This window comes from Tursiops truncatus, chromosome 18 (genome assembly GCF_011762595.2).
Source record: "Tursiops truncatus isolate mTurTru1 chromosome 18, mTurTru1.mat.Y, whole genome shotgun sequence".
NCBI classification, from domain to species: Eukaryota; Metazoa; Chordata; class Mammalia; order Artiodactyla; family Delphinidae; genus Tursiops; species Tursiops truncatus.
In genome coordinates, this window is record NC_047051.1 from 74,658,185 (window position 1) to 74,672,466 (window position 14,282).

Sequence of the window (14,282 nt, forward strand, 5' to 3'; positions counted from 1 at the left end):
CATATGGTCCTTTGTTCTTTGTTGCTCTGCTCATCCAATCTCTGTATTACTGTCTTTCCCTAACTCCTACCCGTTTGTACTCCTCTGTCTTTGCACTCGCTACTGTTGTGCTCTTTTCTTATTGTTTCTCCCTTCCTAAGTGTCTGAGATCTCTGCTTCCTTATGGGAAACTGGGGTATAGACATGGGTAAGGAACCATTCCACCAAAAGATCAGTTGCTTGGAAACGGGGCTTTAAAACTCCATGATGGATCCTCAGAGGCAGGGCAAGCAAATTATACCTTCCACCTAAGGCAGCGAGTAGGGAATTTTAAGTTTTTTGGTGAAAGAACTGTGTGCAGTTAAGCAAACGATGTGAAGGTAATCACTTCATCTTGATCCTTTGGGGTGACTGGGACGGTGACAACTTGGTCCACACAGGAGGAAAAGATCATGTCCCATAAGATTGCGAGGAAGGTACTTCTGGGCTGGCAAGACCCTTGAATCAAAGTTTATGACTGTGGTCCTAGGAGATCTGACCACAAAGGAACCTCCGCTCGTCTTCCATCGCGGACACAGAGAAGCAGCCCCTGCCCCTGCCCCCTGAGCAGCTTATCTCCACCTGCCTCTGTCGTGGCATCACCACACTGTAATCCGTGTTCGGGCTACTTTTCATAGCTCTGCCTACTTCACTGAACTGGATGATACTTGAGGACACAGCGAAGTCTTGCTGTCTGTATCCAGAAGTACCTCTCTCCTAGGGCACTGGGACATTTAAAGAGGAGTTACTGGATTTATTTTTTAAAAAAAGGGGAAGAGGGAGGTGTCAAGTAGCTTAAGATGCTCGGAAAATGTTATTCAGACAAGCACAAGTAAATACAATTAGAGACACTAGTTTGTGATGTGGAGGTTACCAAAAACATTTCTAAGTAATGCCACAAACATAGAGTGTTATACCTGAAAATTACAGATTATCCTTTTCAGTGCTCTCATTTTAAGGTCATAAAACTACCTTGTCCTGAAAACTAAAAGTTCTGGAGGAAATTCATAGAAGTCCCAATGACCATATTGTGTCAACTGTGTATTTATAAAGCAAATGAGAATTGTTCTTAGAAAAACTTCCACAGACGGGAGCTTTTCTTCCCAAATTACAAATGCGGAAACTGGGAATTTAAAAGATTATGTCAGTTGCCCTAAATGAGGCTTAACCACTTTTGCTATTGATAGCATAACACTAAATAGTTGTGATTCTGGGGAAGTACCTTTTAACTTACAGCTTTTCCTTGACTTTTTATTCTTACCCCCAACTGACTGTCCAAAGCCAAATCTGAGGTCTAATTTCTTTCTTTATGCAGCCTTCCAGGTTCTCGGATATTCTTTCAGCAAACACTCTCATCCTTCCTGCTAACGTCCATTTTTTTCTGAGTTTTCCTTAAAATACCTTTAAAAACTAGCATTTTGTTTATTTCACCATGGATGTTTTCATCAGACCTCCATTAATTTTCCAGCAGAAATGAAAAATTCTGTAAGCATAATAGCAGTTTATTTCAAAACAGAGAACTAAGGGATGGACTCTGATGCTCTCTGGGGAAGCAGCCACGTGACCCTGAAGTCGGCTAAGCCTCCGGTAACAGTTCTGCCAGCCCTGGGGGGACACGTGTGAAGTCCGACCCTATAAGTGGTGTCCAGCCAGTCAGACCATGGTTGCACAACCATGCATGCTTCATCCTGATACTTATCCGGAAACCATTCATTTATATCAGAACACGTCACGTCCTCACTGTCTCTCGTTTAAGGAACAGAGAAGTCGGCTGCAGAAGGAACACTGAGTTTCCCGATTTTGATTCTGAGCTAGAGATTGGTAGTTCCCTAACGGGACATTCTGGGTCTGAAAAATCACAGCCCCCCCATAGCACGCACATCATTTCTTAAACCTACTTGGAGGTTTTTCAAAGGATTGGTCTTTGAATCTTTCTTCTGAGCAGCGCCGCTCATCTCCTCTATTTCTCAACCGTGTAGGAGGTGGAGAACGTGTGTGTGATTCTAGCGGCCACGTTACACCTTGGAGACATCCGGTTCACTGCTCTGACCGAGGCCGACTCCGCCTTTGTGTCTGACCTCCAGCTTCTGGAACAAGGTCAGTGGGACAGATCTAGCAGTAACCTCATCGATGTGCAGCTTTGCAGACTGGCCAGTGGATGGCGACACAGTACAGAAAAGTCAGGTGGAATCAACCCTTTTTTGCTGGAGTGGGATTCAGTGAGGGCGGCGGAGGGGAAAAAAAGAACTGTATCCTCTTTCTTCTTCTTTCTTCTTTCTGGTTATGTGAATGAATAAGATGTACGTTTGTGTCACAGTAACAGCGGTGGTGCTTCGGCACATAATTGGGTTTATTTATATCGTTCTGAGTATTCTCCGCTCCGCCCCGTGCCATCCCGTATATTTGGGGAGCATGTTATTAGCTGAACATTTAAACAGAACACAGTTACTTCCCTTTAAAGATTTTGTCACAAACCTCTCTCTCCCTTGAAATTACCTTGTCAGTCACTCCCAGGTTTTTTCAAAACGCCTTAAAGCCACAGGTTGTCGTGACCAGCATTATCTTTGCCTCATATCGAAGTAATTTAACCAGGAATTGGGAAAAAGCATTCAGGGCCATTTGTGAGGGCAGGAGGGAAAGAATCCTGCAGTGATTTAATGCAGGAGCCCTGAGAACTCATTAACGTTTCCATTCCTCTAAGCCACTGTTTCTCTAGCTGAATTTGCCAATTGCAGTGGTAGTTTGGTTTCTTTAAGGCACACATTTTCTAATGGGTCTATACAAACTCCTCAATTATAAAATGCCATGTTCTCGCTGTCAAAAATACGTATTAACTTTATGCTTTCGTTTAGTGGCTGGAATGTTGCAAGTATCAACGGATGAACTGGCATCTGCTTTAACAACTGATATCCAATATTTTAAGGGTAAGTTTCTCTGTACTTTGCCTTTCACCTCTGTGAAAATCTTTACACTGCTGAGAGGCCATTCTGATGAGCTGGTCACCTTTTTCAGCTAGTGACTCATTTTAGACAAATAAAGTCATCAATCCAAGAGGATTTATTCAGTTGGAACATGGGATGCGTTAGTGTGTGCGGTGCCAGGCTGTGAAGAGCATCCTTTTCCCTCTTGCTCGTCCGTCAGGATGAGAGCTGCCATTTACTGGGCACTTACGAACTGGAGGGCATTGTGGCAGGTGCTATAAATGTTGGAATTTTTAGTTCTTCCAAATTGCTAAGGGGTGGGCTTAACTATTTCCATTTTAATGAATGAGAAAACTGAGATTCAAAGAGGCTAGATAACCTTGGACATGAAATCACCAGTAAATGGCATGCTTGGAATCAGACTCTAATGCCATCTGACTCCCGAGATGAATCTCTGCGCTGTAGGATCTCCACTCGGTGGCAAGAGGGTGCCTTTCCTAAATGCTCTTCACTCATCCACTACAAGTCATCGCCTCACCAAGCTGCCTCTTCATTGTAATTTTGAGGACTCAGCGTCCATCTGATATTGTTTATTCTCAAAATCACTGCTATTCTTACCTTCTGTTCCCAGTGGCCCTACTTGCAGATACGTTGGCATGTGGCTTGCAAATTCTGCCTCATCCCTAGAGTTCCCCTTCCACGTTCCCAAGCTTTATGGATCTCCCCATTATCCACTGAGTTACCCAAAAGCCATTCCTGACACTTCGTCCTCCTCCTTCTGCACTGAGTAGATCAGCCACAAGCCAGTTCTACCCCATAAATACTTCCCACTGTCACTCTCGTCCCTTCACTTTCATCCCCACTCCCTTAAACTGTCTTTCTTAGGTGATGGCAAGAGAATCTGATCAGTCTTCCACCTGGCCTTATCTCACTCTACCTTCCTTCCGCACTGCTTCAGGAATAAGCTTTCTGAGATGCAGATATGATTTTCACCCATGGATGACAGCCTTGAAAGGATGCGCCAACTCCTTTAGAGTAAATATCATCCCTTTCGGAGGTCCTGAGAGGCCTTTATTATTGGGGCCAAACCTCACTTTTATGCTTCATCCTCAGCCGTTTTCCCGCCAGTGACCTTGCATCAGGAAATACACTTTCCTGAAGTTCTCCAAAGGCATTATTCTTCCTCACGGCTTTTTTTTTTTTTTTTTAATTGAAGTAGAGTTGGTTTACATGGTTGTGTTAATTTCTGCTGTACAGCAAAGTGATTCAGTTATACCTATATATATTCTTTTTCATATTCTTTTCCATTATGGTTTATCCCAGGACATTGAATATAGTTCCCTGTGCTCTACAGTAGGACCTCGTTGTTTATCCATCCTATATGTAATAACTTGCATCTGCTAATCCCAAACTCCCAACCCATCCCTCTCCCAGCCCCGTCATGACTTTTTAAAGAAACATTGAACTCCCGATTAATATCTGTAATTTAATATATCCAGGCCTCCCTCCTTACTCCCCAGCCATGTGGGTGAGAACCCCACCGTCATGTTGGCTCTAGAGACCTCCATCCTATAACATCACAAGTGACACCTGCTTTCACCGCCACTTCGTGAGGTTCCGTCTCAGCGGCATTGAACTCGTGGCCGCTTGACTCTTCGCGACCTGCTGGTGCTTTTTTGTTCGTTTGTTTGTTTGATCTCAGCTTGCCTCAGAGGCCGTTCTCCTTTACCTGTGCCTCTGTTGATTGACAGCTCACTAAGTCCTCATTTCCCATGGTCAGCATCCTATTACCGGACTCCCTGTGGGTTGAGTTGCAGTGGTACCCAGGTTGGCCGAAGCCATAGAATGTGAACTAGATGCTCACTCCCTCTCAACTCTCCAGCATAAGTGCTGGCCTAGCCTCAATCCCAAATCATCTTTACTTCTCTTTTTCTTGGTTTCTTCTCTAGTCTATTCGCCACTCAAAAGGTTATCACTCAAGATTTCAATCACCAGCTCTTTGAGAATAACGTAGAAATTTCTACCTTAAGGCCCAATCTTGCTCTCAACCTCCTGACCCCCACTTTGGTTAGCAGGATCACTTCTTTGAAAATATTGAAAATATAACTAATTTTCCAGTCCTTGAAGAGGACTCCGTATCCAATGCAGTGAGCCGTCATCAGAAAGCTTGTTAAGAGGGCCCTGCACAGAGTCGGTTCCCTCACTGAAGGGAGATGATGCAGCCTGCCCCTCCAGGCTGTGGCCAAAAGCTGTGGTCAACATTTGCAGCAAACAAGATCGAAGTGTGCATGGCACTCACTTTAGAGAAATGTGTTTTCGTAATCACCGGCAGAGGCTTTGTTTATTAGAGTCATAATATGTTTTTGAACATCTTCTGTTGCACGTGGATGTGGAGGGATAACTAGGAGGACACAGCTTGGTGGCTTCTGAACAAGGGAAAGTCTTGTGCTCATGCCTCCTCCCCTTCCTGCTCTCCCAGGAGAGATGATCACACGGCGACACACCGTGGAGATGGCTGAGTTTTACCGGGACCTCCTGGCCAAGTCCCTGTATAGTCGTCTGTTCAGCTTTTTGGTGAATACGGTGAACTGTTACCTTCACAGTCAAGAGGAGCCCAGCAGGTAGGTGTGATGGACGATTGCGGTGATTCCCACAATAGCGACTTAACTAGGCTCGCTCTTAAAGATGCTTCATAATCCAGTGTCACCCAGAGGTTAAACTATCATTAAAACATTTCATTTTAGCGCGATGACTTTACTTCAAAGATTTGACTGACTAATTTTAAGGGATTCAAGCCCCCTCTGCCCATACGCACAGCCCTGGATAAATTAATCAAATCATCCCTCGTGCATAGAGACGCAAATGCATTCTCTCTGGACTGAAGGCATCTATGGCCTTTTAATCACCAGGAAGTATAAAAAATGTATAAATCTGGGAAGAAGACAGTTCAAGAATATCTAAAGCACTTCAGTCCGTTGAGAAGCCCATGTCTCTCCAGAAACAATTTGATGATGTGTTTCAGCTCGGCAATTCCTCCTGTTTTCTTCACTTGTTTTGTGGATTATTTGATAAAGCGTCTCTATGGTAACCATCTTGACTCCTGGCCTTAGTCATCTTTAAGGAGTAGTGTTTCAGGGCTGTTTGATCATCTAAAAATGATAGATCTTCTTGGCATCTTGTCAGTGGAAAACTTTGTTAGTATTCTTGTCTCCAGTAATGACCTTGGGCAGGGCAGGCCATTGGGAGCAAAACTGCATCCAGGAGTCTTTACACGTATGCTGGTCTTTGAATGAAACCTCTTGAGGATTTCTTTGTTGTCCAAACAGACGTCACCAAATTCCTGAAAACGGCTCCTTTTAGAGGTTACTTGGAAAACATTAGGACTAATACGTATTAATGGGAAAGTTCTTAAATAAATACAGATATCTCAGAAGATTTCAAGGACAAAGGCGTACTAAATTCTCATTAAAATATACACATTAAAAAATCCACTGCTCATTGATCAGCATGTTCAGTATATAGCCTGTGACTTGAGGGTCGCTATAGCGTTACCTATGTTTCAGCAGATATACATTGATATTGGATGTGGTGAGGATTCTGGATTTTATTATTTCTTACTCTCAATTTGTGATTTCCCTTTAAATATGAAGATTATTCACAGAACAGTACTAGTCGGCTAAGACTACCAAATTAATCTTGTATAAAATCATTGGCAGCTCTGCTGAAGTTGACATTGAAAAAATTAACAAATAAATCCAGCTGCACATAAAAACTTTTAGAAAATTTCCATTTGACATTTAAATCTTACAGAGCCTTAAATTATATAAATGAAAAAACTTATACAGAGTCAAGATTTTTGACTGCACACAGAGAAAATGAAAACATAAACCTTGGAAAACACATTACTTCCCTTTCAGTGGGAATATTGTGTCAGTGTGCAAATTTATGATATGAGTCTTGTCTTTATGATTCTCTACTAGGCAAATGAATAAGGACAAGGATTATTGGAAAATTAGAGGTGAATTAATGTATCGTAAGTTTAACTCCTAAAAGACAGTTTTCTCATTTGAGTCATAACTCCCATGTTTTCTTCTCTATTTCTCCCATGGGTCACCCAAACCTGAATTTAAATCCAAAAATAATGCAAAGAAAGGTTATGTTTGCAGTATTTCTAATTCACGGAAATTCATGGAAAGCTTAAAGATTTGCAGATTTACGGACCCATTTCCTAAGTCACAGAGAAGTCTCAACATTTGGATAAACTTAGAATAGGCTTTTATTGTTTATGAATCCCCAATTTCTTTTGGAAATTTTATAATTGTGTTAGAAAAGATTATATTAAAATATATATATATTCCTGTGGTTAACATGGGCAGGCACGCTCGATGTTGATGGGAAATATTTTTCACAGTAGGTAATTTTTGTAAAATTTGCAAGAGAGAATAAACATAAATAGGATCTACTCTAACAAGGTATAAAGGGAAGACAAGTGAAATTTAAGCAGATGACATGTTTGTTCTTGGAATGCTGGGTTCATTTCCTGGATTATAGCAAAATAGGTACAATATAAATAATGTTACACATTAAAGAAAATTCTACTTCTTCTACCTAGTTTCCAAACAGGTTTATCATCCTTGTGATTGTGAAATGAGATAGAGATTCTTACTAAGGTGTAGCGAATAATAATAACTTAAAAATGTTCAAATGATAAATAATTTTTGCATCTCCTAAAATAGGACCTGTTTCACAATTGCTGCACTTACATTCCCAGGATTGAATTATCAGTGTTAAATTTGAAATTATTATTTTTCCTGAATCGAGATCTTCAGTAGATTTTTGGTGTAAACTTGCCTATTTCGGAGGCACCTGTAAGTTAAGAGAGTCTTGGACAGGCAGAGGGGTTGTGGAAGCTTCGGGAGGCGTCTCCAAATGTCTTCAGACACAGAAACCTACAGTTTATTTTAACTCATTTTCATCATGAGTTCTGACTGCAATGGTGTATATATACGGGGACACCTGAGAATATAACCTACCGAACAATCCCCTTTTTATCATAGAAGCACCCTAACAATAAGTAGACTGAAGGTTATAAATAGATGAAGTTTAGGAGGTAACTCGCTCGAGGGGTATTGGAGATATACTTTATTCATTCATTCATTCATTTATTCATTGATGGCTGCATGATCTGAAATCCACATTTTTGGAGAGCACAATTTGGCATGCAAATATAATCCAGTAAGTAAACTGAGTTTCAGGCATACATGTGGAGATTTTTTTGTTTGTCCCTGAGCCTTCGGGGTCTTACATATGCTTATACTATATTACATTCTTTTGATATTTTAGTTGAGCTAAACATAAACATGTTAGTAATTTATGATTAATTACATTCCGCTTCAATGAATTATAGAAACTTTGGGAGAGTTCTCCAACTGTCTTCAGATATCAAACCCTACGATCAATTTCAACTCATTTTTATCCTGAGTTCTCCTGTGTCCAAGCCTGTTCCTTTGGACAGCACCTGACTGCAAGAACTTGGTTGGTTTCCAGGACTATGTGAGGATAAAAGAGGTCACACAAGGCTGTCCGCACAGTGCCTGGTAAAATCTTTGTGGTCGTGGCTGGAGAGAAGGCTTCCCAGTTTATGGCCATTTACTGTGGAGAAATGAGGACTGAGAAAAAATGCAGAAGGAGGCCATGGTAGAAACCCTAGATACAGTCCAGTCTCTTCGTTTTCTGTTGCTTCGGTAATCTCGGTTGTTTGGAGAATAGCAGATAAAGGAAATAATTTGTTCTTTAAGAATACGAATGCCGCTACGCATGTACACTGCTGGGTAGTTTTGTTTTAAGATTCACATATCAATGCAGTGATTTAATTCCTGAAATCATCAGTCGGATATTTTTGGCATCTTATCCTGTTTCTAAATTCACATGGTTTAATCATAAGAAAATGATTTTGTAAGTCAGTATGGAATGTCCTAGGCATCCAGCAAGATTTCCATCAACTTATTGCCACGTGGCGCGGGTGTTCCACAGCAGTCTGGCTGAGTCATCGTAAAGGATGGAGACGTTAATAGTGGAGCCCGATGTCTCACAACTGACAACTCACTCTCTGAAATGAGACAAAAGTGCGTGTGCAGTAGGATGTGAATGTAAGGTCCTATCGGGGTGTCAGGCGAGCACGGTCCTCTCCAGCATCTGACAGCATCAGATGCATCAGAATGCATGTAGCGAATCTGCACTAATAAGATCGGAACCATCAGTTTCATATGCAGAAAAATGACACTTCTTCATAGGCGAGACTTGCTATTCGCTCTTAATTAGAGGCAACAAATGTTTTGTGTAGGGAAAAAGTAAGGATAGCCTTGAAGAATCTGAAGCCTCGTTTAATCTGTTGGGTAGTCTGTATCTGGTCTAAATACTGCCTTCCTGAATGGCAGAGAAGGCTGATCTCTACTTTGATGCTCTGAAATGAATGTAAGGTGAATTAGCCGGGTTAAGGGGATTTACGGCTTAAGTTTTCATTTGGGAATTCTCCTTAGATTTGTTCTACTGAGAATTCAGTTTGTACACTATTAGTTATGAACAGTTAGTGGTGTGTATGCACGTTTGTTGAATTTCCAAGGATTTTAAACAGAAGAGAGTGTTTTGCTGTATATTATATTGAAATGATATCCAAGTTTCTTATGATTTCCATTTGTTTCTCATTGATGCAATCAGGTAGCACTTAATAATGTACTTACGGAATGTTATAATGTATTTGGACCTTTTTTTAGGTCGAAGTCCAATTTGAGAATCTGATGAGTGGCGTAAACTCACACACAGTTTTCCATATAATTTGGGGGACTTATAGACTCTCCCCTCAAAGAAATAAATGTTCCTGGACTGTATTCACTTCTCAATTTGTTGATTAAACAGGTTAATAAATTCTGAAATAATACCGCCTATGTGGTTCATAGTCCCCTGGTAGTTCTTGAGGATTTTTAAGTCAAATTTTTTTTCTTTTGTAATTACTTTGTTGTTGACCTTTTCTTAAATAGAAAATTATCTTTTTAATTTTAGATAAAATCTGTGATTTTTAAAAACCTACAGAGATACCACCTGATAGACGAGTAACGTAATTTTTACTACACTAATATAACAGTAAGAATGTTAATCTTTTTAAGATTATTTTCAGCGGATTAGATTTGCAGCTCTAACTGAGAATTTGTCAAGAATCTCATCCATTAGAGACAGGAAGTCAGTATCTTAGTCTATGAAGCTCTAGGGGCCTGAAGATGGAGCATCGTCCTCTGCACTGCAGGCAAACCATCAAAAATATCTCCTGGATTATGGTTTATACCTACACCGTTTGCATAGATCACCTATAATACTTTACCTAGCATCTTAGGACAGTTTTCGAATTCCATCTATAGGTTGTTTTTGCTTTTTGTGCAGGGGGATTTGTCATGATTTCTGTACCATCTCGTATTTCCCAGGATGAAAAAGCCTGAAATTCAAATCAAGGATGTGTGTGTGTGTGTGTGTGTGTGTGTGTGTGTGTGTGTGAGATTATTTTCTTCTTAAATTATTTAACCAGAAGGCTTTTTTAAAAAAGTCAGATGCTGTCTATGACTTATTAAAAGGACTAGATTGTAGCCATAAATAGTTATAAATGGTTCTTACAAAAGTATAATTTGTTTTATCTTTTGCAAGGAAATGAGGTCCGTCAGGTTAACTCTTTGAGTTGAAAATTTGAGGATTAATCCTCTCCAATGGTGGCAGTCATTGGGCGCATCCCAGGTGATGAAAATCGCCCATTATTGGGACTTGAAATTCTCCAAACGACCTAAGCGCTTAAGCCCCCCAACCCGAATCCCGCCCTGCTTCCTTATAGATGGGCGCCTTCGCCTTAGCTGAGGGCTCGCCGTCATTCTCTCCAACAGGAAGGGTTAAGGTGAGCAATGTTTCCCTCCTTCCTGAGTCAGACGGTGAGGAAAGATTTTATTGAAAAGGAGCCCCGCGATTTGTCAGATGTCTGCATGCCCCCACCCCCAACCCCGCCCTGCCACGTCTGTAGTGGAACTTGGGTAGTTGTCACCTAACTCCAGATTTAAGTATTTTTTACTCCCTGCGACTGTCCGCATCATTGACTAGCTGGTCTGTATGAATTCTCGTTAATTCAGGGTGGGGCTCAGTGGGGCCCTGTGACCACTGCAAAGCAGAGGGATATCAAAATTAAATACTTTTTCCAAACCACACACCGCTCTCCCAGTCCATTCAAGGAATCTCAGTGAGGGATTTTACGGGCTGCAATAGGTTAAGAAACTATCTAAATGGTAGGCCGGGTGATAAGAAAGTGAAGTGTGGAGAAAATGTCTAGAAATTAAATGTGTTTTTTTCACTGTTATTTTGATAAGAAAATTGGAAATTAATTTCCCAAAGAAAACATCTGAGCATACGATATATTTAACATCACTTGAGAATCCTAAGTAAAATCTCATTCTCTGTCTCTCAGTCGACATATATTTTGTAAACTGTTATTAAAAGTTCAAAAAAGGTCATGGAGCTTATCTGTCCTCATTTCAGACACAAAAGTACAAAGTGAAACCTGAAGGAGGGACTGAATGTGTAAATAAATCTGATTAAACCCCAAATATTTACTTATTAGTTTCAACTTTCCCCCTTAGCACTTTACTAAAATGATTATAAAGATTTAAGTTCTTTGATGGATATTACAAGTCGAAAAGAAAAATAATCTATACCAACAGTCCATACGTAATTAAGAGTTGGTAAAATGATATTTTGTACATTGCCTTATTAATTGTAAAGTACTTAATTCTTAATAAATGAATTTATATCATTAATTCCCAAATGCCTTATAGAAATACTAAAACAGCTGCTGTGCATTTGTGAGAAAATGAAGATAGACATTCAGTATTTTTCCATTTATTGTGTGATATCTTTCTTCATTAACTGTATTTGGGGGGGTGAAAGATTTAATAATCAAGAAGAGTACAAAGGGTTATAGGCAAGTCTTACCTATTATCTAACACGATTAACATTTGTCACTTTTGCTTCCGATTTTTTTAATGCAAAAGAAATAGAAAATTGCAGCTAAAAGCCGAAGTTACTTTCGTTTATCTACATAAGTCGATTCCTCTCCTTCCTGCCCAGAGACAACAATATTATCAATATTTTGTAAATTTTCCAGTTTTAAAAATTAATCTAGATATTGGTGTTTCATAACGAGTATATAACACTGTGAGTCATTAAAGAATTAAAGAAATGGTATCATAGAGTACATTGTACACTGTACTTCCCTTTTTAACCCCACATAGTTTTTGAGATTTAACTATATTGATGCGTAATGAGCTAATTGATTCTTTGTAACTGCTACACTAATTCCCCTGAAGAGAAACCACAATACCCTCATCTATTTCCTTTTAGATGGACACTTACGTCTGTTTTCATTTCAATTACAGTGTCACATCCTGAGATATATGTTTAGAATTATCCCTGGGGTATATATTTAGTAGCAGAATTGTGGGGAGAATATTAATTTGCATTTCCCTGATTACAAGTGACGTTGTACATGGCAATGCAGATTCTACACTGCCCGGTGGTGATGTGCTCATATGTGTGTGGTGCTATTTGTTCAGTTATATACAATGACCTGGCTTCAGGGACTTACCATAGACATTCTTGCCCTATTCCAAGGTCATCTTACATTTTTTCCTAAACCTTTCGATTTTCAATACATCGGGAATTTATTTTTGTTTATATGAGAAATTGATATAATGTTATATTTTAAATGGATATTCAACTATTCCTATCCCATTTATTAGAAATGCTTTTTCACCTCCTCCTGATGTTTAATCTATTTGACTAAAGCTGTATCAATAATATATTGTTTTAATAAGTTCTCATAATAAGTTCTTACTTTTCTTATTTGTTTTGGTTTCTCTGGATCTTTATTTTTGCATATGAATTTTATAGTCATTTTGACTTAGTCCATAAAAGAAATTCATTTGAGATTTTGATGAGAACTACATTTATAGATTAATTTGGGGAGAATTGGCCTTTTTAGACTGTTGATTCTTTGCTTCCATAAATATGATCTATATTTCTTAATGCATACATTCTTTTATTTCTTAAATATGTTTGTGTTTTTTCTATCAATTTCTTGCACACTTCTATTTGATTATTTTCTAAGTACTTCGTACTTTCTCTTGCTATGATGAGTGCTATTTTTCTATTATATTTTAATTTGTTTATTGGGATACTCAATCTTGAGTTTCATATGTTGATCTTATATCAGGAAACCCTGCTGACTTTTCTTATTAGTTCTAATAATTTTCCTGTGGAATATAATAATGTAAATGATCATAATTATCTTTTTTGTCTTCCTTATCATTTATGTCTTCTACTTCTTCTTATTTTATTACATTGGCTAGCACTGCCAATACAATGTTGAAAATTTGTGGTGTTAGTAGATATTCTTGTCTTGGTTCCCAATTAATGTAATACCTCTAATTATTTGTCAGTAAGTAATCTGTTTATGTAGAGTTCCAGTAGATAATCTTTGCTAAATGTTTTCAACCATAGATGTATGCTGTTTCATTGAATGTTTTTCTTTTATCTATTAAGATTATTTCTCCTTTTCTTAGGTTATGTGGCAAATTTTATTGATGTATGTTTTTTGATGTCGAATAATTCTTCATTTTTGGTGTAAACCCTATTTGGTCATGATGAACTAAATTCAATTTTCTAGTCATTATTATGGATGTTTGCATTTATTTTCATTAGTGCGATAAGATTTTATTTATTTGTTATACAGTCTTTTGCTATTACGTCTATGTTAAAGAGTAAGCTGAGAGCAATTCTGTTTTTCTTCTCTTCTAAAATGGTTTGTGTTAAATGAAGATGATATATGCCTTGAATGCCTGGTGGAATTCTCCCTAAAAATTTTTGGGGAGGTGAAGGGAGAGTTCACCTATGAATACTATTCTAAAATTTATAGGTCTAATCAGATTATTTTCTTTCTTTTTAAAGTCATATATATTCTAGACAGTCGTCCACTTTAAGATTTTAAATGTATTCACCAACTAAATCACACTTTTGTTTTATTTATAATCCTCCAATCGATAGCTCTTATAATTCTAGTTTGACAACTTTACATTCCTGACATTCTTTATTTATGCCTTTGCTCCAGTATCATTGGTAAGTCTTGCCTGAAATTTGCTTGTAAGAATTATTTATTTTCAAAAATCAATTTATTTTTCTTGTTGTCATTTCTCATGTTTATGTTATTTATTTTTACTAAGCTCTGCAGTTTTAGGACACCCTATTTTAACTTTCTTTGAA

The 14,282-nt window shown here is 38.7% G+C and overlaps 1 protein-coding gene across 1 annotated transcript in view; it reads left to right on the forward strand.

Moving 5' to 3' along the window:
- Nucleotides 1-14,282, forward strand: part of MYO16 (myosin XVI) — a 151,931-nt gene that overhangs the window by 10,048 nt on the left and 127,601 nt on the right. The window contains exons 5-7 of the mRNA XM_073795051.1: nucleotides 1,998-2,115; nucleotides 2,871-2,942; nucleotides 5,419-5,560. Coding sequence (XP_073651152.1) covers nucleotides 1,998-2,115; nucleotides 2,871-2,942; nucleotides 5,419-5,560 — 332 coding nt within the window. The remainder of the gene's footprint in view (nucleotides 1-1,997; nucleotides 2,116-2,870; nucleotides 2,943-5,418; nucleotides 5,561-14,282) is intronic.